The sequence below is a fragment of the Balaenoptera physalus genome, assembly GCF_965194825.1.
Source record: "Balaenoptera physalus genome assembly, chromosome: 2".
NCBI lineage: Eukaryota > Metazoa > Chordata > Mammalia > Artiodactyla > Balaenopteridae > Balaenoptera > Balaenoptera physalus.
Genome location: NC_138883.1, coordinates 50,645,236 through 50,670,718, shown reverse-complemented (window position 1 = coordinate 50,670,718; position 25,483 = coordinate 50,645,236). Strand labels below are relative to the sequence as shown.

Here is a 25,483-nt window from a genome sequence, read left to right as displayed (position 1 = left end):
GATGGTAGATGGCTCACTCAAGGTGAAACGTTCTGTAAGTAACTGAGGGAGCCAGGATTTGAACTCGGTCTGATTGCAGCAAGTGAGCTGTTAATCTGCCAGCTTCAAAACGGTTGCTTCAGTGAGTTAAATAAAACCGTGGAGTGCTTATAAGTGAACGCGCCGTCTCATAAAACGTGAGGATGGTTTCTAAGAACTGATACACGGTGACCTGCAGGGTATCCGGATAACAACAACAACAAAAAGCAAAATATGGTAAAGGAGGGAACATAAGAATACATATACATATTTATTTACTTGAATTTGTATTTTTAAAAACCTCTGAAAGGTAACACTGGACACACCAAAAAATGGTTAACCTTTATGGCTGGAAGGGATAAAGATAGAAGTGAGACCTTTCTTTGTAGTGAGACTTTTAACTGTCAATCCATGTATATGTTTTTCGTATTCAAAAAATAGAAAAGAAAAAAGTAAACAAAACTGAAAGCAGACCAAAACCAATGTACCTATGTATTGAATTGGTAACGTAACATCACAGAGAAAAGTGATTTTTTTTTATTAAGGGGGGGGGGAATCCGTCCCCTTCTTTTTTTTAAAATGTATTTTATTTATTTATTTTTGGCTGCATTGGGTCTTTGTTGCTGTGCGCTGGTTTTCTCTAGTTGCGGCGAGCGGGGGCTACTCTTCGTTGCGGTGCGCGGGCTTCTCATTGTGGTAGCTTCTCTTGTTGCGGAGCACCGGCTCTAGGCGCGCGGGCTTCAGTAGTTGTGACTCGCGGGCTCTAGAGTGCAGGCTCTGTAGTTGTGGCGCATGGGCTTAGTTGCTCCATGGCATGTGGGATCTTCCCAGACCAGGGCTTGAACCCGTGTCTCCTGCATTGGCAGGCGGATTCCTAACCACTGCACCACCAGTGAAGCCCCAAAAAGTGATTTTTGAACACAGCTCTCTGTATATTTTCAGTGAAATACATTCCAATTACATTTTCAATCCCCTTTTCCCTTTCTTCTCCTGGGATCCCTATTATGTGTAGATTGGCATACTTTATAATATCCCATAGGTCTCATATTGCTTTCAATTTTTTTTTTTATTTGGCTTTCTGTCTGCTGTTCTGATTGGGTGATTTCCATTATTCTGTCTTCCAGATCACTTATTCGTTCTTCTGCATTATTCATTCTGCTATTCATGGTCTTTAGTTCAGGTTTCATCTCAGCAAATGAATTTCCTAATTTTTCTTGGCTCCTCCTTATAGTTTCTAGTTCCTTTTTACAGTAATCTGCACTTCTGTTGATAAGTTTTCTTAATTCCTTCAGTATTTTCATTACTTCCTTTTTGAACTCGGTGTCTATTAGACTGAAGAGGACTGTTTCATTGTTTGTTCCTTTAGGGGAATTCTCTTGATCTTTTAACTGGGAGTGGTTCCTCTGCTTCCTCATTTTACTTATATTTCTCTTACTCTGTGAATTTAGGAGAAGCAATTATCTACTGTAGTCTTGGAAGGCTATTTATATGCAGGAGCATCCTTGTACAGCTTGTATTGGTTTAATATTTTTGGCCCTAGGGCTGCTTTTAGTTTGGATGCTTTCCACCTCTTTCCTAAGTGTGTGCTGGCCATTATCCCCTTGATATGGGGTGTGCAGGTACGGCAGCTGGCACATGTTCCTGCGGGGCGGGGGGCGGGGGGCAGAGGCAGTGATTGTCGCCTGCTCCCAAAATACATTCCAATGACAAAAAACTGCAACGAAAATTTGAACTTTTATGTAAGAAAGGAGAGGAAATAAATATGGATAAATAAACAGTTGATTCTCATTATTCAAGGTGATTACGTTCTAGACAGTCACCACCAACACTGAATTAGCAAATACTCAGTCATTGCTCCTAGGGTAAGAGGTAAGGCTCCTCTGAGCCTCTGGTCACAGCATTTTCATCAACTGATCAATACATAACCTTGCTTTATGTGTGTTTCTGTTTAAAGACATCTTTAATATATATTGTTGATTCATTAACATTGAACTCAGAGTCAGCAGCACTATAATTCATGCCTGAAGGAAGCTTATCTAACACATGTGTTTTCTCCCTGAGGCACATGACAGCCTTCTTATGCTTTGGAACACTAGAAAGCACTTCATCACCATGCTTGGAGTCCATTTTAAATAGCAAAATCACCCAAGATTCTCTTGGGGGAAACCAGCTGCCCTCAAGCAGCTCTTGGAAAGGTCCATGTGTTAAGAAATCAAGGCCTCCTGCAACAGCCAGCACCAACTTGCCATCCACATGCCAGCAACTGTGAACAATTTCAGAAGCAGATCTTCCAGCCCTAGTGAAGTCTTCAGATGACTACAACTCTCTCCAGTATCTTGACTGCAACCTCAGAGAGACGAGACTGAATCACCCAGCCAGGCTGTTCCTAAATTCCCAACCTACAAAAACTGTGTGAGATGATAAATGTTTTTTATTTATTTATTCCCAATGAAATTTGGGAATCTTGAATATGGATTGGATATTAAATTATATTAAGTAATAACTGTTAATTATTACTTAAGTGTGATAATGATATTGTAGTTATATATATGAATGTCCCTATTTTTAGGAAGTGAATGCTGAAGTGTAACTTTCAAATAATTCAGCAAAATGGAAAATGTAGACATACACATGTAAACAAATATAAAGCTATTATGGAAATATTAACAATTATTAAACTTAAATGGAGAGTACACAGGTATTCCTTGAACTATTTTTTTCAACTTTTCTTTATGTTTAATATTTTTCATGTTAAGAAATTGAAGATAAAAGAATCTATCCCAATTTCCCGGCTTCCTCTCACAATCTGACAATGATTCCTTTTTCTCCCATAAATTTTCAATTTCTTTTCCCTATGACTCCTTCACCTGGCCATAAAGTCCTAATACTTCAATGAAAACTAAATGCTGATGACTCCAAAATACATATTTTCTCAAGCTTCAAATTCAACTCAGTATGTGCCCAAATGAACTTACCATCATCCCTCCAAAATCTGCTCCTCCTCCCAAGTTCACTACCCTGGTGAAGGACTCTACCCCTTCCACCCAGTGACTATGCTAGTAAACAAGGCAGCATCCTTGACACCTCCCTCTCCTTCATTCTCCATAAACAAAGTAGCCAAGTCCCTTTGGTTCTACCTTTTAAGTATCTCTCAGACCTGACCATTTCTATCTCTATGGCTAGGGGCCTTACTAGGTTATCAGCCTCTCTAGCAGCAGGGACGGACCTGCCAACGGGTCTCCTTGTCTCCAACCTTGCCATCGGAATAAGCTTTCTAAAACATAATTCTTATTATGTCACCTCCCTACTTAAAACGTTTCCAAATCTCATATTAGGATAAAGTGAACAAGCCATCTCTTTCTTCCTCTCTCATTCCATCTGCCAGGAACACTCTCCTTCCTCTTCCCCTCCATTTGCCTAAACAACTTCCATTCATCCTTCAGTTCTTAGCTTAGACTTTACTTTCTCTTGGGAACCTTCCCTGACTCTCCCAGATCTGAGTTAGGGGCCCTCTTATGTAGCCCCAAGGTGCCCTGGACTTTTGCTATCATTACACTTACTGCAGAGCATGGTAGTTGTCTGTTTGCTGGTCTATAGCCCCCACCAGACTTTAAGGTCCAGGAGGACAAGTGGGTCATTTCAAAAATACAGTGCCAGTGTTACTAGTAACAAGCAAATGATACAGTGATAACTTTAAATATATGTATTTTTTTATTGAGGCATAATTTACATTGCACATACATAAAGAATACATATGAGTTTCAATAAATGTATAAACCTATGTAATTACCACCCTAATCATGATATAGAAAATTTCCATCACCCAGAATATTTCCTTGTACTCAATTCTATAAATCCCCTCTCCCTAACCCCAAACAACTACTCTTCTGCTTTCTATCACCATAAATTAATTTTGTATATCTTGAATTTCATATAAATGAAATTATATAGCAGGTATTCTTTTGTGTCTGGTTTCTTTTTTTTTTAATATTTATTTATTTGGTTGTGCTGGGTCTTAGTTTTGGCAGGCGGGCTCCTTAGTTGTGGCAGGGGGACTCCTTAGTTGTGGCATGTGAACTCTTAGTCGTGGCATGCATATGGGATCTAGTTCCCTGAACAGGGATCAAACCCGGGCCCCCTGCATTGGGAGTGCGGAGTCTTAACCACTGTGCAACCAGGGAAGTCCCGCATCTGGTTTCTTTTTTTTCAACATTATGAAGAACGACTGGCAAATAAAAACTGTAAGTATTTAAGGTGCACATATGATGTTTTGATATATGTTTACATTGTGAAATGATTACCACAATCAAGCTAATTAGCATATTCATCACCTCACATAGTTACCATTTTGTGTGTGTGTGGTGAAAACACTTAAGATCTACTCTCTTAGAAAATTTCAAGTATACAATACATTATTATTAGCTATAGTCACTTGTAATACATTGCATCTCTAGTATTTATTCATTCTATTACTGAAAGTTTGTACCCTTGACCAACATCTCCACACTTCTCCCACCCCTCAGCCACTGATAACCACCATTCTACTCTCTGTTTCTATGAATTGGACAATTTTAGATCCCACATTTAAGTCAGATCATGCAGGGACTTCCCTGGTGGTCCAGCGGTTAAGCCTCCACACCTCCACTGCAGTGGGTGTGGGTTCAATCCCTGGTCGGGGAACTAAGATCCCACATGCCATGCAGCATGTCCAATAAATAAATAAATAAATAAAATAAGTGAGATCATGCAACATGTGCCTTTCTGTATCTGGCTTATTTCAATTAGCATAATGTCCTCCAGGTTCATTCATGTTGACACAAGTGTCAGGAATTCCTTCTTTTTTAAGGCTGAATAATATTCCATTGTATATGTATACCACATTTTCTTTATTCATCCATCCACTGACAAACACTTAGTTTGTTTCCATGTATTAACTATTGTGAATAATACTGCAATGAACATGGGAGTACAGATATCTCTTGGAGAGAGTGATTTTTTTCCTTTGGATATATACCCAGAGATGGGATTGCTAGATTATATGGTAGTTCTATTTTTAATTTTTTAAAGAACATCTATATTGTTTTCCATAGTGGCTGCACCAGTTTACATTCCCACCAACAGTGTACAGGGTTCCCTTTTCTCCACATCCTTGCCAGCACTTATTATATTTGACTTTTTGACAACAGCCATCCTACTAGGTGTGATACAATATCTCATTGTGGTTTTGATTTGCATTTCCCTGGTGATTAGAGATGTACGTGTTGGTATTATACATCATGTACCTGTTGGCCATTTGTATGTCTTTTTAGGGAAAATGTCTGTTCAGGTCCTTTGCTCATTTTTTAATCTTTTTTTTTCTCTACTGAGTTTTATGAATTCCTTATATATTTAAGATATTAACCTTCACTGGATATATTATTGGGAAATATTTTCTACCATTCTGTAGGTTGCCTTTTCATTTTGTTGATTGTTTCCTTTGCTGTGCAGAAGCTTTTTAGTTTGAGGTAGTCCCATGTGCTTATTTTTGCTTCTGTTGCCTATGCTTTTGGTGTCATCTCCAAAAAAAAATCACTGCCAAGACCAATGTCAAGGAGCTTTCCCCCTGTTTTCTTCTAGGAGTTTTAGGGATTCAGGTCTTATGTTTAAGTCTTTAATGCATTTTGAGCTGATTTTTGCATATGTTAAAAGGAATGCTACTCCTGGGGGACAGTCTTGGAGGGGAGAATGTAGAGAGGAGTCAGCAGAATGTCCTGAGGCTAGGGCCTAAGGAGAGAAGGCCAGCGGAAAGGTGATCAAGACTCTCTTCTTGACCAAACTCTAGTCAAGCTCCTCTGAGCCCTATTCTCAACTAAGCCTCAACCTTAACTTGTAAAAACTGCAGACTCTTGGCACAAATGATTTCGTCCAGACCCCGCGCCCCTGCCATACTAAGAGACTTGAACAAGCTCTAGCATAGTTTCTAACAGCTCAAGGCCATACCCCTAGAATGACTCCAGTGCCCCTTAGAGTGCCTGCCTGAAAAAGCTCAAGGCTGCCAAGAGAATTTACTGCTTGTTCCAGCCCCAAACCTGGTGATAGACAGATAGGTCCCTGAACCCTCCCTCCCACCCCCCCTTATAGCAGTTACTTTAGAAAGCTTGCAATTACAAATCCTTTCTCTGCCTTTGAGGTGTAAATCTACCAAACAAAACTGTTTCTCCAAGCATCTGAGAGCTCTTTGAAATGCAAACATACAGGGAGATAAATCTTTTATTTTTTATTTTTTTTATTTTATTTAATTTATTTTTTTATATATATTTTTATTTTTGGCTGTGTTGGGTCTTCGTTTCTGTGCTAGGGCTTTCTCTAGTTGTGGCAAGCGGGGGCCACTCTTCATCATGGTGTGCGGGCCTCTCACTATCGCGGCCTCTCTTGTTGCAGAGCACAGGCTCCAGACGCGCAGGCTCAGTAGTTGTGGCTCAAGGGCCTAGTTGCTCCGCGGCATGTGGGATCTTCCCAGACCAGGGCTCGAACCCGTGTCCCCTGCATTGGCAGGCAGATTCTCAACCACTGCGCCACCAGGAAAGCCCGGGAGATAATTCTTACTCTTGCTCCCCATCCCTGTGGGAAGATAAAGGCCTAATTTTACTGGGTGCCTTGCTTTAACTTGCATCACTTCCACCAGTCATAAAGATAGAAGAAGTTTGTTTCTTCTCTGGATATGCTCCAATTAACAAGCCCTGATGGCCTAGCCACGGGGATCAACCCTCTTCAGCACCCCTCAGTGCCCTCCCTCGGTACACTGAAAGCTTTAAAAAGTCTCCTGCCTTCAGTTTCCACAAAGTTCAGTTCAGTTCACAGTGCATCCTCTTCCCCATCACAAGAGTTTGTTACTGAACAAAATCTATCCTTGCCTCTTTAACTAGTGTCCGACCTGGTTTGTCTCTGACAAGGCCAGAATGGTGGCGTGGCTGATGCGGTTTTAGGAACGAGGGTAATCTGTTTGAAATTATTTTCTTTCTGTGATATAAACCCCTTCTCTGTCATCTTTTTACTTTTACCTTTTACTTCAGTAAAATTTAGTAGAAGTACAAATGACCTTTAAGAGTGGGTTTTGAAAGAAAATACAATGTGCTTCTATGTTTCAGGTCTGGGGTGATGTGCAATAGCATGCCCCATGGGGAGAAGATCCATAAACCTGTAAATGGAATTATTCCAGGAGCAGTAGGAGTTTAAAGCCAGAGGTGACTATGAGATTATAGCCCTAAGGATTCACAGAAATCTTGGAGAGGGCTTTGGCATTCCACTGCAGGTGGAAAGGGAGTTTCTGGGGCAAAGGACCACCAGGTTCCATACGTTAATAACAACAATGAGAGCTGGTCTCAGCACCCCCAGAGCTAACGTGTCATTGCTAGGGACACAGGGTGCCATCTGGAGACGGACCCCACCTCACCCCTGGAAATGGAGGTCAAGGCCAGTGCTCAAGAGGGGTTACTACTACTGCTACTACCATTTATGAGCACCTACTTTACACCAGAGCTGTCCTGGGGGCCATCTGCTTTTCTGCCTTCAGTCCTGATCGCCTCCACACCCCACCGCCAATCCAAAGTAAAAGTTCTAATAATCAAGTTACATTATTTACTCCCCTGCTTAAGACCCTTTGGCCTTACAGTTAAAGTTCAGACTCTTTAGCATGACAAGGCTGCAAGATTGACTATTCCAGCTTTATCCTTGGCTGCTCCCTGCAAGCATTCTACACTCATAGGGAACTATTTATACAACTTGTAAGAAAAACTTGGGGGGCTTCCCTAATGGCGCAGTGGTTGAGAATCTGCCTGCCAATGCAGGGGACACAGGTTCAAGCCCTGGTCTGGGAAGATCCCACATGCCGCAGAGCAACTAGGCCCGTGAGCCACAACTACTGAGCCTGCGTGTCTGGAGCCTGTGATCCGCAACAAGAGAGGCCGCGACAGCGAAAGGCCCGTGCACCGTGATGAAGAGTGGCCCCCACTCGCCGCAACTAGAGAAAGCCCTCGCACAGAAACAAAGATCCAACACAGCCAAAAATAAAAATAAAATTAAAAAACAAACAAACAAACAAAAACTCTAGGTGTTGCTGAGACAAAAAGAAAAACTTGTGTCTCCCTTTGTGCGCCTCCTGTGCCCAATAGATCGTGTATTTCCTTTCCTCTTTTCTGCTGTATTTTGTCCACGTTTCTACTATGCCACTTTTCGTCCCACGCTGCATGCATTTCTTTACATCTCTTTCCCTCTAACTGGACTTTGAAGTCCCTGTGGTAGAACTACGTCTTATTCATCTTAAAATTCATTTTGTTCAAAAAAAAAATTCATTTTGTTTATTCATTCAGTCAACAGATATTCATTATCTACATATTTAGTATTTCTTTAGTATCTACTACTACAAGGCTCTGAGGAATCAATTATACTTGATTCCTTCAGCGTTTGGGTTTAACAGGGCCTCAATACCAACTATCTACAGCAAGCAGGCACTTAATAAATATATACCGAATAAATGAATAAATTAACTTGTTCTGAGTGGTGGGCAGCCAGGTTCTCTTCAAAGGGTAACTCTGGACAAGTGCATTTATAGACGCTGGTATAATTATTTTCTTCCCTCCTGGCCCTAGTTTTACTTCAGTACATCATTTTATAGCAAGGGTTAACCAGCTTTTTCTGGAAGGGGCCAGACAGTAAATAGTTTCGGCAGTGGGAGCTTTCTGGTCTTTGTTGCAGCTACTCAGCTCTGTCTACTCAACTCTGTGGCTTACATCAGCTGCCATAGACAATACTTAAACGAATTAGGGTGGTTGTGTGGCAATAAAACTTTATGTACAGATGCTGAAATATGGATTTCTATCATTTTCATGAGTAATATCATTCTTCTTTGAATTTTTTTCAACCATTCAAAAACGTAGAACTGTTCTTAGCTTGTGGGTGCTACAAAAGCAGGCAGTGGAAAGATTTGGCCTGCAGGGCCGTAGTTTGCTGGCATACGTTTTAGAAAATTCTTAATTGAAAAAAAAATGTATATATATACATATATATACATGTATCTTGACATATATATTTAAAGACCTCCCTCTCTCTCTCTCTCTGGGTAACTATCTCTGCTAGAGGTTGAATGGAAAAGGCAAACCCTCACAAAGCATTAATGTATTAACATATTGATTTAAGTCACAGCAGCATCAAGCCCATGGACCAGAAGTCCACTGAGCCACTGGATAAGGTACACAGATTGTTCCGCCCACACAACACAATCGCAAGGGACACGAAATCAGCGGGTGGCAGTGTTGCGGGGAAGCCAAGGCACCTCCCTGCCCACTCAGACCTCAAGCATCCCTAACTGGCGACGCCGCCCCAGGCTCGGCTTCCCGGGCGGGCTTCGGCACGGCGCAGCCGCACTGGTGCCGCCTTCCCACCAATCTCGACCCTCGACGCGTTCCGTTCGTGCGTGGAGGAGCCGGGCGGGAGGAAAGGCCGCTCCGTGGGTAGGGGGCTGCAGCGCGCCGAGCGGCTGGGCCCAGCGACGGCGCGGATGGCGGACTCGCAGCTGTTCTGCGTGGCCGAGGAGCGCAGCGGCCACTGCGCAGTGGTGGACGGAAACTTCCTCTACGTGTGGGGGGGCTACGTGGTAAGGGGAAGAGGCGGGACGGGGCGGACTCGCGCCGGGAGCCCGCCCGGCTTCTCGGCCAGAGTGGCCGCCGAGCACCCGCCCACACCCGGCCCCGACGCGGGGGCAGGTCCGCGGCCCAGGCCGGCGCGCCCGGCGCCCCCCGCGCCCCGCCCGGCCCTCCGCCGTCGGCCGCTCTCCCGCTGCGCCAGGGCTTGACGCCGCGCCGCCGTTGCTTCCACTAGGAATCTAGCCTTCAAACCCCAGTCCGGTGCTCTTCCCACTCTCCAGTTCCCCCGGTCCTCGCAGCTGGCCGATAACCCGGCTTACCCAGCACTCAGTCGGTTACTGCGCGATTGATGATCATTTTTAACTGCTTGCGCAGACTCAAAAAAGCCCACCGAGGATGCCGTGCTATATTATTTTGTAAATATTTCCTTATTCCCGCGGCGCGATCCGAAATATCGAAATCACTGAAGCATTTAAGTGTTTCTAAGTAATTTTTAGTGGCATGCCTTTACCAAGGAATAATTACGAAATTTTTTCGAGTTTCTAAACAGACTTGTACTAGCAACAATGTACTTAAGAGTATTATGCTTTAAAATTCTTACTACAGTGGAGGTTTGAATATGTGTATTTGTTTTGTCTCTATAATCGTAGGATAATAGAGTCAAGGATTCTAAAGATGGAAAACAACCCATTTAGTGTACAGATTAAAAAAAAAAAAGCGAGCCATCTGGAGTTCTACTGGATGTAGAACCTACATTTTTCTGACTGACTCGATGCTATTATGTGACAGATGTAACATGACTGAACCACTCACTGAAATAAAGAACATACTGTATATGTTAAATGATTCTCAGATCCAAGTTGGTTTTTGTTGTTGTTTTGTTTGTGTGTTTATTTTTAATTTGATTCAGTATCAGGATGAGAAAATCAGAACTCACATTTGAGTGCCTACTATACGTGGCATGTGCTAGGAAATCTCATATCCTTAATCTTGTATAATCCTTACCATATCTTGTAAGGTAAGTAATGTCCTCATTTTAAAAATAAGGAAGATGAATCAGTAAGAGTAAATAATTTGAATGACCGTTTGACCTCAAGGGCAGCAGATTCCAACATAGGTATATTGGATTTCCAAAGGCTATTTTTTCTATGATAAACATAAATTAGGTGACTATGCTCTCTTAAGGTCTAATATTTCTACCATTTGTTCTTGATGAAAAAGTAGTCTAGATATAATGATGGTTTTTGCAGAAGAAATATTTTGATTGTTTTTGAGCTCTGCCACTTGAAGATGTACAGGTGTCAAACTTCATCTGCTATATTGATTCTTAATATTGTAAAAGTTAAATGAAAAAAAAAACTCACTTAAAATAGTAATCTGTAATATCTTATATCTTGTGACAGTATAGATTTCTGTTGGGCCCATAACTGAAATGTCTGAATTTTTTATATCTCATTTTAATCTTGAAAATTGTGTCATTGATAAGATTTCAGGTCTTCAGGTGGCAGTCAGTGAATAGAAATACTTCCTACTACTGATTGATCCAATGAGTAAATGCTCTATGAACCACGCTGGAAAGTACCACACAGATTTAGATCAAGTCTACTACTTTTTAAATTCCAGGGGTTGTCAGCGCTTAAAATATGTCTAAGGCATAAGCGGAAGGAAAGGGAGAGTAGGAGGCAGAAAAGAAGACATGGCATATCGTGAGAAAAAATAGAATCCTTCCCACAAGTGTTTTATTCAGATCCTTCTGAACAGCTAAAAGGCCCTGGAATCTGGAGGTAATCCAGTAGTCAGCAGTTAAGAATAATGGTCAGATGATTCCAGATTGTATGTTCCAAGCACAATTTTCCTCCTCATTAACACAATGTGTGTTAAAATTGACAAATGTATGTCCTAAAACTTGAATGGCCAACATATATCTGTCTAAATTACTTATTACTCTATCGTTGAGCATTTTCTAAAGGGCATTGTATCTGAAAACAGCCCTACCTCTAGAGGTAAGAGCAGCAAAGCTGAAAAAAGTAAGTAGTAAATTATAATTGGGGCCAGAATATTCTCTTGCTCCTAGTTCTTCCATATCCTTTTGACATTACTGAAATTCATACAAACTTTAGTATTGCAACTAGGAGCATTTAAAAGTTGTGAGTAGTTTTTTCCAAATTTTGGAGAAGCACAGTGTTTTAGCATCCTTACAGATGATATGCTTTCTTCTTACTGTTTAATCATATGAACAGTTTTATTTCCCTAACACAATTGATATTAATACATTTTGCCCTAAACTTTTCCTTATAGAAACTAGCAGCTGAATATGTTTAACTATATATTTCTGTTTTGAATAGGACTTAAAGGGAAGAAGAATCAATTTAGAAAATGTCTGAAAAGAATGAAGGTTTATACTACCAGATATTAAAACATATTATGATACTTTTAAATCAGTGGTCCTGATGCACGTTGAGAAAGCATGATGGAATGGAGAAGAAATAACATAAACAGCCAAGCATATAAGAGTATTTTGTATATAAAAGGTAGCATTTCAATTCTGGAAAAACAATTGCTTATTCAATAAATGGTCCTGGGACAGCTGGAGGAAAATGATAGTGGAGTTTTAGGATTGACAAATGTAGAGAAGTTAAGCTATATGATACCAAATAAAATATGTGACTTTTGTAAAATCTTGAGTTGGGAAAAGAAAAACTGAATTGGGAAAAAACTATAAGGGAAAAAGATTGGTAGACCAAAAATTTTTTTAATGTAAGTGAAAATTGCTTAATCATCTTAGAGCAGTCAAGATCAAAGTTTTAAAAAATTAAAATCTGTGCTTTTTAAACATCATAAAATAAGAAGGCAAATGACAAACTGGGGAAGGTATTTGCAACATTTATGATAGACAAAGGTCCTGTAAAATTAAAGATGAATATTTCCCTTGAAAAATGAGCAATGGATATGCACAGCAGTTTACAAAAGAAGAAATAAAAATAGAATATGAATCAAAGAAACCCAGCTGAAAATAATGAATTTTTTCTTTTCCAATTTACAAATATTAAAAAGAATTTTTGAGAAGAGCATGGGGAAATGAATTACTCATGCACTGGTAACCTTTTTTTGTTTGTTTGTTTTAAAGAACAACCAACCCACAGGTTTTTAAATTTATTTATTTTTATTTATTTATGGCTGTGTTGGGTCTTCGTTTCTGTGAGGGCTTTCTCTAGTTGCGGCAAGTGGGGGCCACTCTTCATCGCGGTGCGCGGGCCTCTCACTATCGCGGCCTCTCTTGTTGTGGAGCACAGGCTCCAGACGCGCAGGCTCAGTAATTGTGGCTCACGGGCCCAGTTGCTCCGCGGCATGTGGGATCTTCCCAGACCAGGGCTCGAACCCGTGTGCCCTGCCTTGGCAGGCAGATTCTCAACCACTGCGCCACCAGGGAAGCCCTGGTAACCTTTTCTGAAGAGAAATTTAGCAATGTGTATTAAAAGCCTTAAGTGTGTATTTCTTTAACTTAATAGTTCGCTTTATATATTCATAGATGGTGACACAGACCATCCATATTATGTGGAAGACATTTATTCTTTTCAGATGCCCAGCATTTGAATCCCCTTCCTCTTGTAGTATCCCCCACTAAGCGAGTCTTGTTGGAGTATTTATTTTAGTTGTCTGAGTACCTCCTACCTACCTTCATAGAATGTATATTCTATAAAGATGGGGATTTTGTTCCCTATTGTGTCTCCAGTGTCCAGAATTGGGCATAGCTCATGGTAGGTGCCCAATGTAAAAGAACCTGAGTGCCAGGTATTTTTCAGCTTCCCTTGCAGCTAGGTTGTGAGCAAGTAACTTAGATGCTGTTTGTTAGATGTATGTGTGCTAGATTTGGGCTCAGGAATAAACCTGTAAAAATCAAGACCTAAAGAGGATTCTTAGCGAGCAGTAGAAGTTGCAGGAAGATAAGGTCCCTGGCATAAAAGGCAGTGCTACAAGCTGCAGTTTGATGCTCACCAGTGACTGGGGCAGTTTGCGCATCAGACTGGTTCTCTGGAAGGGTTTCAGGCCTTGCTCCTCTCCACATAGATCAGAGGCTGGTCCTCCAGCTTCCTTGATGATTCCGTGAGCTACCTAATATTCATTTCTTAAAGTTTTATTCTTTAATTTTAAAATTTGAAATGTATGTACAAAAGAGTATGTAAAATAACTGTCGTGTTTAAATTCCAGATTAAAAAATCAGCTAGAATCAGTACCTTAGAAGCTTTCTGTTTATCCTTCACTGATTATATTTTTCCTCCCACCCTCACAGGGTACCACTATCTTGATTTCTTTTTTTTTTATTATTATTATTTTTAATCAGTCATCAATTTTATACACATCACTGTATACATGTCAATACCAATCGCCCAATTCAGCACACCACCATCCCTACCCCACAGCAGTTTTCCCCCCTTGGTGTCCATACGTTTGTTCTCTACATCTGTGTCTCAACTTCTGCCCTGCAAACCGGTTCATCTGTACCATTTTTCTAGGTTCCACATACATGAGTTAATATACGATATCTGTTTTTCTCTTTCTAACTTACTTCACTCTGTATGACAGTCTCTAGATCCATCCACGTCTCAACAAATGACTCAATTTCGTTCCTTTTTATGGCTGAGTAATATTCCATTGTATATAAGTACCATATCTTCTTTATCCATTCGTCTGTCGACAGGCATTTAGGTTGCTTCCATGACCTGGCTATTGTAAATAGTGCTGCAATGAACATTGGGGTGCATGTGTCTTTTTGAATTATGGTTTTCTCTGGGTATACGCCCAGTAGTGGGATTGCTGGATCATATGGTAAATCTACTTTTAGTTTTTTAAGGAACCTCCATACTGTTCTCTATAGTGGCTGTATCAATTTACATTCCCACCAACAGTGCAAGAGGGTTCCCTTTTCTCCACACCCTCTCCAGCATTTGTTGTTTGTAGATTTTCTGATGATGCCCATTCTAACTGGTGTGAGGTGATACCTCATTGTACTTTTGATTTGCATTTCTCTAATAATTAGTGACGTTGAGCAGCTTTTCATGTGCTTCTTGGCCATCTGTATGTCTTCTTTGGAGAAATGTCTATTTAGGTCTTCTGCCCATTTTTGGATTGGGTTGTTTGTTTCTTTAATATTGAGCTGAATGAGCTGTTTATATATTTTGGAGATTAATCCTTTGTCCGTTGATTCGTTTGCAAATATTTTCTCCCATTCTCAGAGTTGTCTTTTCGTCTTGTTTATGGTTTCCTTTGCTGTGCAAAAGCTTTGAAGTTTCATTAGGTCCCATTTGTTTATTTTTGTTTTTATTTCCATTATTCTAGGAGGTGGATCAAAAAAGATCTTGCTGTGATTGATGTCAAAGAGTGTTCTTCCTATGTTTTCCACTAAGAGTTTTATAGTGTCTGGTCTTACATTTAGGTCTCGAATCCATTTTGAGTTTATTTTTGTGTATGGTGTTAGGGAGTGTTCTAATTTCATTCTTTTACATGTAGCTGTCCAGTTTTCCCAGCACCACTTATTGAAGAGACTGTCTTTTCTCCATTGTATATCTTTGCCTCCTTTGTCATAGATTAGTTGACCATAGGTGCGTGGGTTTATCTCTGGGCTTTCTATCTTGTACCGTTGATCTATGTTTCTGTTTTTGTGCCAGTACCATATTGTCTTGATTATTCTAGCTTTGTAGTATAGTCTGAAGTCAGGGAGTCTGATTCCTCCAGCTCCGTTTTTTTTCGCTCCAGACTGCTTTGGCTATTCGGAGTCTTTTGTGTCTCCACACAAATTTTAAGATGATTTGTTCTAGTTCCGTAAAAAATGCCATTGGTAATTTGATAGGGATTGCATTAAATCTGTAGATTGCTTTGGGTAGTATACTCACTTTCACAATATTGATTCTTCCAATCCAAGAACATGGTATATCTCTCCATCTGTTGGTATCATCTTTAATTTCTTTCCTCAGTGTCTTACAGTTTTCTGCATACAGGTCTTTTGTCTCCCCAGGTAGGTTTATTCCTAGGTATTTTATTCTTTTTGTTGCAATGGTAAATGGGAGTGTTTCCATAATTTCTCTTTCAGATTTTTCATCATTAGTGTGTAGGAATGCAAGAGATTTCTGTGCATTAATTTTGTATCCTGCAACTTTACCAAATTCATTGATTAGCTCTAGTAGTTTTCTGGTGGCATTTTTAGGATTCTCTATGTATAGTATCATGTCATCTGCAAACAGTGACAGTTTTACTTCTTCTTTTCCAATTTGTATTCCTTTATTTCTTTTTCTTCTCTGATTGCCGTGGCTAGGACTTCCAAAACTATGTTGAATAATAGTGGTGAGAGTGGACATCCTTGTCTCATTCCTGATCTTAGAGGAGATGCTTTCAGTTTTTCACCATTGAGAATGATGTTTGCTGTGGGTTTGTCGTATATGGCCTTTATTATGTTGAGGTAGGTTCCCTCTATGCCCACTTTCTGGAGAGTTTTTATCATAAATGGGTGTTGAATTTTGTCAAAAGCTTTTTCTGCATCTATTGAGATGATCATACGGTTTTTTTTCTTCAATTTGTTAATATGGTGTATCACATTGATTGATTTGCGTATATTGAAGAATCCTTGCATCCCTGGGATAAATCCCACTTGATCGTGGTGTACGATCCTTTTAATGTGTTGTTGGATTCTGTTTGCTAGTATTTTGTTGAGGATTTTTGCATCTATATTCATCAGTGATATTGGTCTGTAATTTTCTTTTTTTGTAGTATCTTTGTCTGGTTTTGGTATCAGGGTGATGGTGGCCTCATAGAATGAGTTTGGGAGTGTTCCTTCCTCTGCAATTTTTTGGAAGAGTTTGAGAAGGATGGGTGTTAGCTCTTCTCTAAATGTTTGATAGAATTCACCTGTGAAGCCATCTGGTCCTGGACTTTTGTTTGTTGGAAGATGTTTAATCACAGTTTCAATTTCATTGCTTGTGATTGGTCTGTTCATATTTTCTGTTTCTTCCTGGTTCAGTCTTGGATGGTTATACCTTTCTAAGAATTTGTCCAATTCTTCCAGGATGTCCATTTTATTGGCATAGAGTTGCTTAGGATGTTTTGTATTTCTGCAGTGTCTGTTGTAACTTCTCCTTTTTCATTTCTAATTTTATTGATTTGAGTCCTCTCCCTCTTTTTCTTGATGAGTCTGGCTAATGGCTTATCAATTTTGTTTATCTTCTCAATGAACCAGCTTTTAGTTTTATTGATCTTTGCTATTGTTTTCTTTGTTTCTATTTCATTTATTTCCGCTCTGATCTTTATGATTTCTTTCCTTCTGCTAACTTTGGGTTTTGTTTGTTCTTTCTCTAGTTCCTTTAGGTGTAAGGTTAGATTGTTTACTTGAGATTTTTCTTGTTTCTTTCGGTAAGCTGTATAGCTATAAACTTCCCTCTTAGAACTGCTTTTGCTGCATCCCATAGGTTTTGGATCGTCGTGTTTTCATTGTCATTTGTCTCTAGGTATTTTTTGATTTCCTCTTTGATTTCTTCAGTGATCTCTTGGTTATTTAGTAACGTATTGTTTAGCCTCCATGTGTTTGTGTGTTTTACGTTTTTTTCCCTGTAATTCATTTCTAATCTCATCGCGTTGTGGTCAGAAAAGATGCTTGATATGATTTCAATTTTCTTAACTTTACTGAGGCTTGATTTGTGACCCAAGATGTGATCTATCCTGGAGAATGTTCCATGCGCACTTGAGAAGAAGGTGTAATCTGCTGTTTTTGGATGGAATGTCCTATAAATATCAATTAAATCTCTCTGGTCTATTGTGTCATTTAAAGCTTCTGTTTCCTTATTTATTTTCATTTTGGATGATCTGTCCATTGGTGTAAGTGAGGTGTTAAAGTCCCCCACTATTATTGTGTTACTGTCGATTTCCTCTTTTATAGCTGTTAGCAGTTGCCTTATGTATTTAGGTGCTCTTATGTTGGGTGCATATATATATTTATAATTGTTATATTTTCTTCTTGGATTGATCCCTTGATCATTATGTAGTGTCCTTCCTTGTCTCTTTTAACATTCTTTATTTTAAAGTCTATTTTATCTGATATGAGTATAGCTACTCCAGCTTTCTTTTGATTTCCATTTGCATGGAATATCTTTTTCCATCCCCTCACTTTCAGTCTGTATGTGTCCCTAGGTCTGAAGTGGGTCTCTTGTAGACAGCATATATATGGGGCTTGTTTTTGTATCCATTCAGCAAGCCTGTGTCTTTTGGTTGGAGCATTTAATCCATTCACCTTTAAGGTAATTATCGATATGTATGTTCCTATGACCATTTTCTTAATTGTTTTGGGTTTGTTTTTGTAGGACCTTTTCTTCTCTTGTGTTTCCCACTTAGAGAAGTTCCTTTAGCATTTGTTGTAGAGCTGGTTTGGTGGTGCTGAATTCTCTTAGCTTTTGCTTGTCTGTAAAGCTTTTGATTTCTCCATCAAATCTAAATGAGATCCTTGACGGGTAGAGTAATCTTGGTTGTAGGTTCTTCGCTTTCATCACTTTAAGTATATCATGCCACTCCCTTCTGGCTTGTAGAGTTTCTGCTGAGAAATCAGCTGTTAACCTTATGGGAGTTCCCTTGTATGTTATTTGTCATTTTTCCCTTGCTGCTTTCAATAATTTTTCTTTGTCTTTAACTTTTGCCAATTTGATTACTATGTGTCTCGGCATGTTTCTCCTTGGGTTTATCCTGTATGGGACTCACTGGGCTTCCTGGACTTGGGTGGCTATTTCCTTTCCCATGTTACGGAAGTTTTCGTCTATAATCTCTTCAAATTTTTTCTCTGGTCCTTTCTCTCTCTCTTCTCCTTCTGGGACCCCTATAATGCGAATGTTGTTGCATTTAATGTTGTCCCAGAGGTCTCTTAGGCTGTCTTCATTTCTTTTCATTCTTTTTTCTTTAGTCTGCTCCGCAGCATTGAATTCCACCATTCTGTCTTCCAGGTCACTTATCCGTTCTTCTGCCTCAGTTATTCTGCTATTGATTCCTTCTAGTGTAGTTTTCATTTCAGTTATTGTATTGTTCATCTCTGTTTGTTTGTTCTTTAATTCTTCTAGGTCTTTGTTAAACATTTCTTGCATCTTCTCGATCTTTGCCTCCATTCTTTTTCCGAGGTCCTGGATCATCTTCACTATCATTATTCTGAATTCTTTTTCTGGAAGGTTGCCTATCTCCACTTCATTTAGTTGTTTTTCTGGGGTTTTATCTTGTTCTTTCATCTGGTATATAGCCCTCTGCCTTTTCATCTTGTCTATCTTTCTGTGAATGTGGTTTTTGTTCCACAGGCTGCAGGATTGTAGTTTTTCTTGCTTCTGCTGTCTGCCCTCTGGTGGATGAGGCTATCTAAGAGGCTTGATGGGAGGCTCTGGTGGTGGGTAGAGCTGACTGTTGCTGTGGTGGTCAGAGCTCAGTAAACTTGATTTCTTATTAATCACTATTTTCTTTATAGTTTTATCACACATGCATCTGTCTGTAAACAATATATTATTTGGTTTTTGAATCAGAGCATGTGTTTTCTTTCATGACTTAATTCTTTTAGTTAACATTATGTTTTTTAGATTCACACATTACTTGTATTCAGCTGGTGTGCACTTGCATGGCTGTACCTGTGTTTACTTGGTGTTTATTCTGTTTGGTCAGTTTCTGTGCTGTCCAGTTATTAAATATTTTGAAAATCATCCCTGGATGCATTCATTTGATGTGTGTCCTGTATAATATTCTATTGTGTGAATTTACGGCAATTTCCTTATCTATTCCACTATTGATAAATATTTGAATGCTTCAGGGTTTTTTTGGATTGTAAGCAATGCTACAGTGAGCATTCTTGGTAACATGTCTCCTATTATACACACAGCAGGACATGTACACTCCCTAGGGCATATACAAAGGAATGGAATGCTGGGTTGCCTAGTGCACACATCTCCAAATTTACTTGGGAATGTAAGTGTTGCCAAAATATTTGTATCAATCTACACTACCACCAGCCCCCTCCTTGCTCCACATCCTTGACAACATTTGATGCCATCTGGCCTTAAAGTTTTTGCCAATCCAGTGAGTGTGACATGATATTTCATTGTGTTTTTTGTTTACTTTCCATGATTATAGTGGAGTGTATTTTCATAGGCTTATGAACTATTTGTGTTTTCTCTTCTGTAAAAATGCTGGTTCCTGTCTTTTGCTCATTTGTCTATTGAGTTGTCTTTTACTGATTTATAGGAATACTTTAATTATATAGTTATATGAGTTGAATATGTCTTCTCAGTTTGTAGCTTATCTTTGCAATTTCTTGATGATTATCCTTTGTTCAACAGAAGTTTTTAATTTTAATGTAATTTCAGTCTTTTCCTTAATGCTTTGTGCTTTCTGCATCTTTAGAAATCTTTCCCAGTGTGGAGATCATAAAGTCTCCTGTATTGTCTTCTAAATGATTTTTGGTTTTGCCTTCCATGTTTAAATCTTTTTTTTTTAATCTGAATTTTTTATTTGGTTGGTTTAAGGTAGGGATCCAATTTCATTATATTTTCAGTGTGGATAACCAGTTGTTCTTATGTCATATATTAAATAGTCCCCTCTTTCCCTACTAACATGCAAACTCAGTCTGTTACACATCAAGTTTCCATGTATGTGTGGTCTGTTTCTAAGTTCTTTAGTCTGTGCAGTTTGTCTGGTTATTTATTCTTGTGACAGAACCTCAGTATCTAAATTACAACAGCTTTACTAGAAGTCTAAATGTTGGGTGGTAAAAGCCCCATCCCCACCCTATCTTGTTCTTGTTCTTCAGGAATATTTTGGTTATTTAGGGCCTTTTGTTCTTTTGTATGAATTTTCTTTACTATTTTTCAATAATAGTAAAATATATAAAACATTTAATTTGCCATTTTAACCAGGTTAGTGTACAGTTCAGTGGCATTAATTACATTCACAATGTTGTGCAGTGTTACCACTATCTAGTTCCAAAACTCATTACTCCAAACAGAAACTCTCCCTCCTTCCTTACCCCAGTCCCTGCTAACTTCTAATCATTCTGTCTTTATGTATTTGCATTTTCCTAGATATTTCATATAAATGGAATCATACAATATTTGTCTTTTTGAGTCTGGCTTATTTTATTTAGCATAATATTTTCAAGGTTCGCTGTGTTGCAGTATGTATCAGAACTTCCTTCCTTTTTATGGTGAATACAATTACACTGTATGCATATACCACATTTTGTTTATCCGTTCATCTGTTGTTGGGACACTTGGGTTGTTGCCACCTTTTGTGTATTGTGAATAGTCCTGATATGAATATTGGCATATAAGTATCCGAGCCCCTATTTTTTATTCTTTTGGGTACCTAGGAGTGGAATTCCTGGATCAAATGGTTATTCTACATTCAACTTTTAGAACTGCTAAATTGTTTTCCATAGCGCTTCTTCATTTGTATAAACTTTAGAATCAGATTGTCAAATAAAGTACCATATTGAGATTTTATGTTGCTGTACTCAATCTTTAGATCATTTGAGGGTGATAAACATGTTATGAAATTGAGACTTCAAATCCAGGTATATAGTATGTCTCTCTATGCCGGACTTCTTGATGTCTTTCAATAGAGTTTTATAGTATCTTCATAGGGATCTTGTATATCTTTTGTTGGGTTTATTCTTGGCTTCTTTGTATTTTTTATTGTTTTTAAAGACTAAATTTCTCTTTAAAAAATTTCTTGATTGTTTCTGGTGTTTTGAAATGCAGTTGACTTGAATATTTTTGATTCTGGCAAGCTTTCTTATATTAATTTTTGAAATTCATCTGTTAATTATCTTTTGATTTTCTATGTAGAGTCATGTAATCTACAGATGATGACAGTTTTGTTTCTTGCATCCCAATCTTTATTCCTTTTTATTTCCTTTTCTTTACTCCACTGGTGGACCTGAAGTACAATGTTAAATAGAAGCCAATTTTTTCTTGCTCCTAATCTCAGAGTGATTGTTTTCAACTATTAACCATTACGTTTGATGATTGCTTTAGGGTTTTGCTTGTTTGTTTGTTTGTAGATGGCCTTTTTCAAATTAATGACATGTCCTTCTACCTGATTTTCAATTTATGAATGTTGAGTTTTCAAGAGTGATTTTTTTGCATCATACTGAGATAATTGTTTTTTCTTCTTTGATCTCTTACTATGATGACTATACAAAAAATAAGTAATATTTGTAATATTAAACCAATGTTCCATTCCTTGGATTAAGTACAAGTTAGTGTAATATATTACCCTTTTTATACATCACTGGATCCTATTTACTAATTACTTTTTTAGCAATTTTACATCTATGTTCAAAAGTGGATTGGGTAGTGTTCCTTCTTTTATATTCTGGAATAGGTTTTTTGGAAGATTGAATTATTGGTTCTTTGAGTGTTTGTAAGAACTCATCTTTAAAGCCATCTGGGTTTGGTACTTTGTGGAGGAGATTTTAAATCTCTGATTCAATCTATTTAAAGCTGTGGAATTATTCACATTTTCCATTTTTTCTTGAGTCAAGTTTCCTCACTCCCAGCTCCAGCCCCAGGAGTCTATCCATTTCATTTAGGTTTTAAAGTTTATTGGCATAAACTCAAGTTGTTCATAATACTATTTATTCTCTGTAGTAGCTATAGATATGGCCTCTTTTTCATTCCTAGAATTGTCAAACGGTGCCTTCCTTTCCTCCCTGCCACCCACCTTGAATAGTCTTGCCACAGGTTTATCAGCCTTCAGAAACACCAATTTTTGGTCTACTTGATCCTCTCTGTTGTTTTTAAAATTTTCATTAATATCTGCTCCTTCTTATTTCTTCCTACTTTCTATGGGTTTATTATGTTGTTATTTCTTGAATTTCTGACGTTGGATGCTCAACTCATTCTTTTTGAGACTTTTTAATTCTTTAATGTAAGTATATAAAGCTATACATTTTCTTCTAAGTACCTCTTTAGCTGTATTCTTCAAGTTTTGATAAGCAGTATTTTGTCATTTTAGTTCTAATATTTTATACTTTCCATTATTATTTATTATTTGACCCATAAGTTGTTTAGGAAAATAATTTAAATTTCTAACAATATGCTGTTTTTATAGTTACCTTTCTGTTATTAATGTCTAACTTAATTGTGTTAATATTCAGAGAGTGTGGTCTCTACTTATCTAATACCAGTCCTTTGGAATATGTTGAGGCTTGCTTTAAGGACTAGCATGTAATCAGTTTTCATAAATATACTCTTTGTTCTCATTAAGAATATATATTCTAATTATATGTGTACATATACATGCATGTATATGTATATATATACACAGACACTTCACGGGAGTGTTTTATATGTGTACATTTTATTAATCTTGCTAGTTGTGTTCAAATCTCCTATATCCTTTTTTTATTATTTTACTTCCTGTTCTATTAATTACTGTAACAGATATTAAAATTAAAAACTCCCACTCTAACTGTAGGTTTGTTAGTTTCCCCTTATGATCCTGTCAGATTTTACTTTATATATGTATATCTTTAGGCTACCTTTTTGGGTGTATATGAATCCAGAATTCAGAACTGTTATAGCTTTCTGGTTAATAGAACATTTTATAATTTTGTAATGATCCTCTTTATCTGTAGTAATGTTATTTGCCTTAAAATCTATTTTGCTGGTGTTAATATGGCTACACTAGTTTTCCTTTGGTTAGTATTTGCATGGCATATCTTCTGATGGAAACTTTGTGTATCTTTATATTTTAGATATGTCTTATAACCTGAAAATAGCTGGATTTTATTTTTGTCTAGTCTGACATATCTAGAGAGTTTAGCCTATTTCTACTGAAAGTAATTCTGATACACTTTTTTCGTCAGATGTGTTTTATATTTGCCCCCCTTCATTTCTCCTCCTCCTCCTTCTTTAACTTTGTCATTTTGAAAATGTTTTGAGTTTTTTGTTATCTTTCCTTTTTTTTTCTCTTTGCTTGTATAGAAATTAGATGATTTATTTCTAGTCATCTAGTAGATACTCTATTTCAGCATGAATGCTTCACGAAGTTCAAAGTTAATAATTTTACTTCTTTCCACAGGGTTCAAATCCTTCACAAACTTTTAAATCTGAGCACCCTCTTCCCTAGTTAGTTCTATCCTGTTCCCCCAACCCCCGCCTTAAATTAGGCATCAAAAAAAGCTTAGCCTCTTTTATGTTTAAATCTACCCACACACTTTACCAGTATCTTGTCACACTATTGCTTGTTGCATTTCAGATGTTTAATTTTGATCATTTGTCTTTTGCCTGAAGTACAACATCTATTAGAATTTCTTAAAGTGAGGGTCTGTTATTGGCCAGCTGTCTCAGTTTTTGTTTGAAAATTTCTTTATTTTACCTCGGTTCTTAAAAGATATTTTTACTGAGTATAGAATTCTAGGTGGACAGTTACTTTCATTAAGCACATTGGCTAATATGATTTAGTCTTGAGTTGTTGCTAATGAGAAGTCAGTCATTAGTTGCCATTCATTTGAAGATGATCTTTCTTTTCTCTGGCAGCTTTTGAGAGTGTATCTTTTTCTTTGATATACAGTTTTACTATGATGTATCTAGGTATGGATTTCTGTTTATTTACCCTGCTTGGAACTTGTTAGGACTTCCTAGATCTCAGGATTGATGACTTTCAACAATTTTGCAAAACTCTCAGGCTTTGTCTCTTCAAATATTGCCTCTTCCTCATTCTCTCTATTACATCCTAATGTAATTCTGATTAGACTTAGTTCTTCTCTCTCTTCCTCCATGTCTCTTCTTTTTTATATATTCCATCTCTCTGGGCTACGTTTCTGGATGAATCAGTTCACTAGTTCTCTTTTTTTAGGGTGACCTTGACAAAAGCAGTTTTAGTGGAATGAGTCTGGATTGATTAGTCTGGACTGATGAAGTAATGGGAGGTGAAGCAATGGAGACTTCTACTATAGTTAACTCAGTATGGAAATTTTGTTGTGAAGGGAGCAGAGAAATAAGATAAAGAGTTATGGGAGAGTTGGGGTTTTTTTTGTTTTTTAAAGATGAGTCATACTAAGGCATGTTTAGGTATTGATAGGAGTGATCTAGTAGAGAGGGAAACTTGATGATGTAGAAGAGAAGGGATAATTTAGGAGTGAAATTGCTGAGAAAGTACGAAGGAAACTGAAAGAAGACTGGAGTGTAATGACTAAAGGCAAGAAGAACTTTGGAGGGATAGCAGGTACCATATAGCACAGAATCATAAGGATTTTAGACTATCCTGAAAGCAACAGGGAAGCATTGAAGGGACTTAAGCAGAATAGTAACAGAATCCATTTTCATACTGTTTCTGTTGTAAAGGTGTACGCGTGAGACTACTAGAGCCTGATGCCATTAAACTTTAGAATCAAGCAATTATAATCTCCCTTTCTTAACATTTATTTACTTAGCCATGTAATATGGTTTCCTCAGTCAGATATGAGTGGAAGTTTCCTTGGAATTAATATAATGGTTTTCTGCTGGGTGTGTGTGGGAGAGAGAGAGTGTGCGTGTGAGAGAGAGTGTGTGTGAGAGAGAGAGAGAGAGAGAGACAGAGGCATAGACAGACCTGGTAGCCAAGATACTATTTTAAAAATTTAACTAACATAGCAATGAGAAAATTAGCTAACTCTGCTTAGCATGTTAATAATTTATGTATCATATAGTCTTAGAAATTCTTAAACTGACATCTTTTACAACTAGCTATTTTTGAGTTATTTTATAGATTCTAAGTAATCATGATAGATTTATGTAAGGATTTGTTTTAACCCCTAAGTTTTTAAACTTAACATAAAGAAAATTATTATTCTATTC

General features: G+C 38.1%; 1 protein-coding gene across 2 annotated transcripts in view; it reads left to right on the top strand.

Moving 5' to 3' along the window:
• Window positions 1–9,368: 9,368 nt before the first annotated feature.
• The window catches only part of KLHDC1 (kelch domain containing 1), a 48,483-nt gene continuing 32,368 nt past the window's right edge, over window positions 9,369–25,483 (top strand). For both annotated transcript variants that reach the window (XM_082452194.1, XM_082452193.1), the window contains exon 1: window positions 9,369–9,649. In XM_082452194.1, coding sequence (XP_082308320.1) covers window positions 9,554–9,649 — 96 coding nt within the window. In that variant the 5' untranslated portion in view covers window positions 9,369–9,553. The remainder of the gene's footprint in view (window positions 9,650–25,483) is intronic.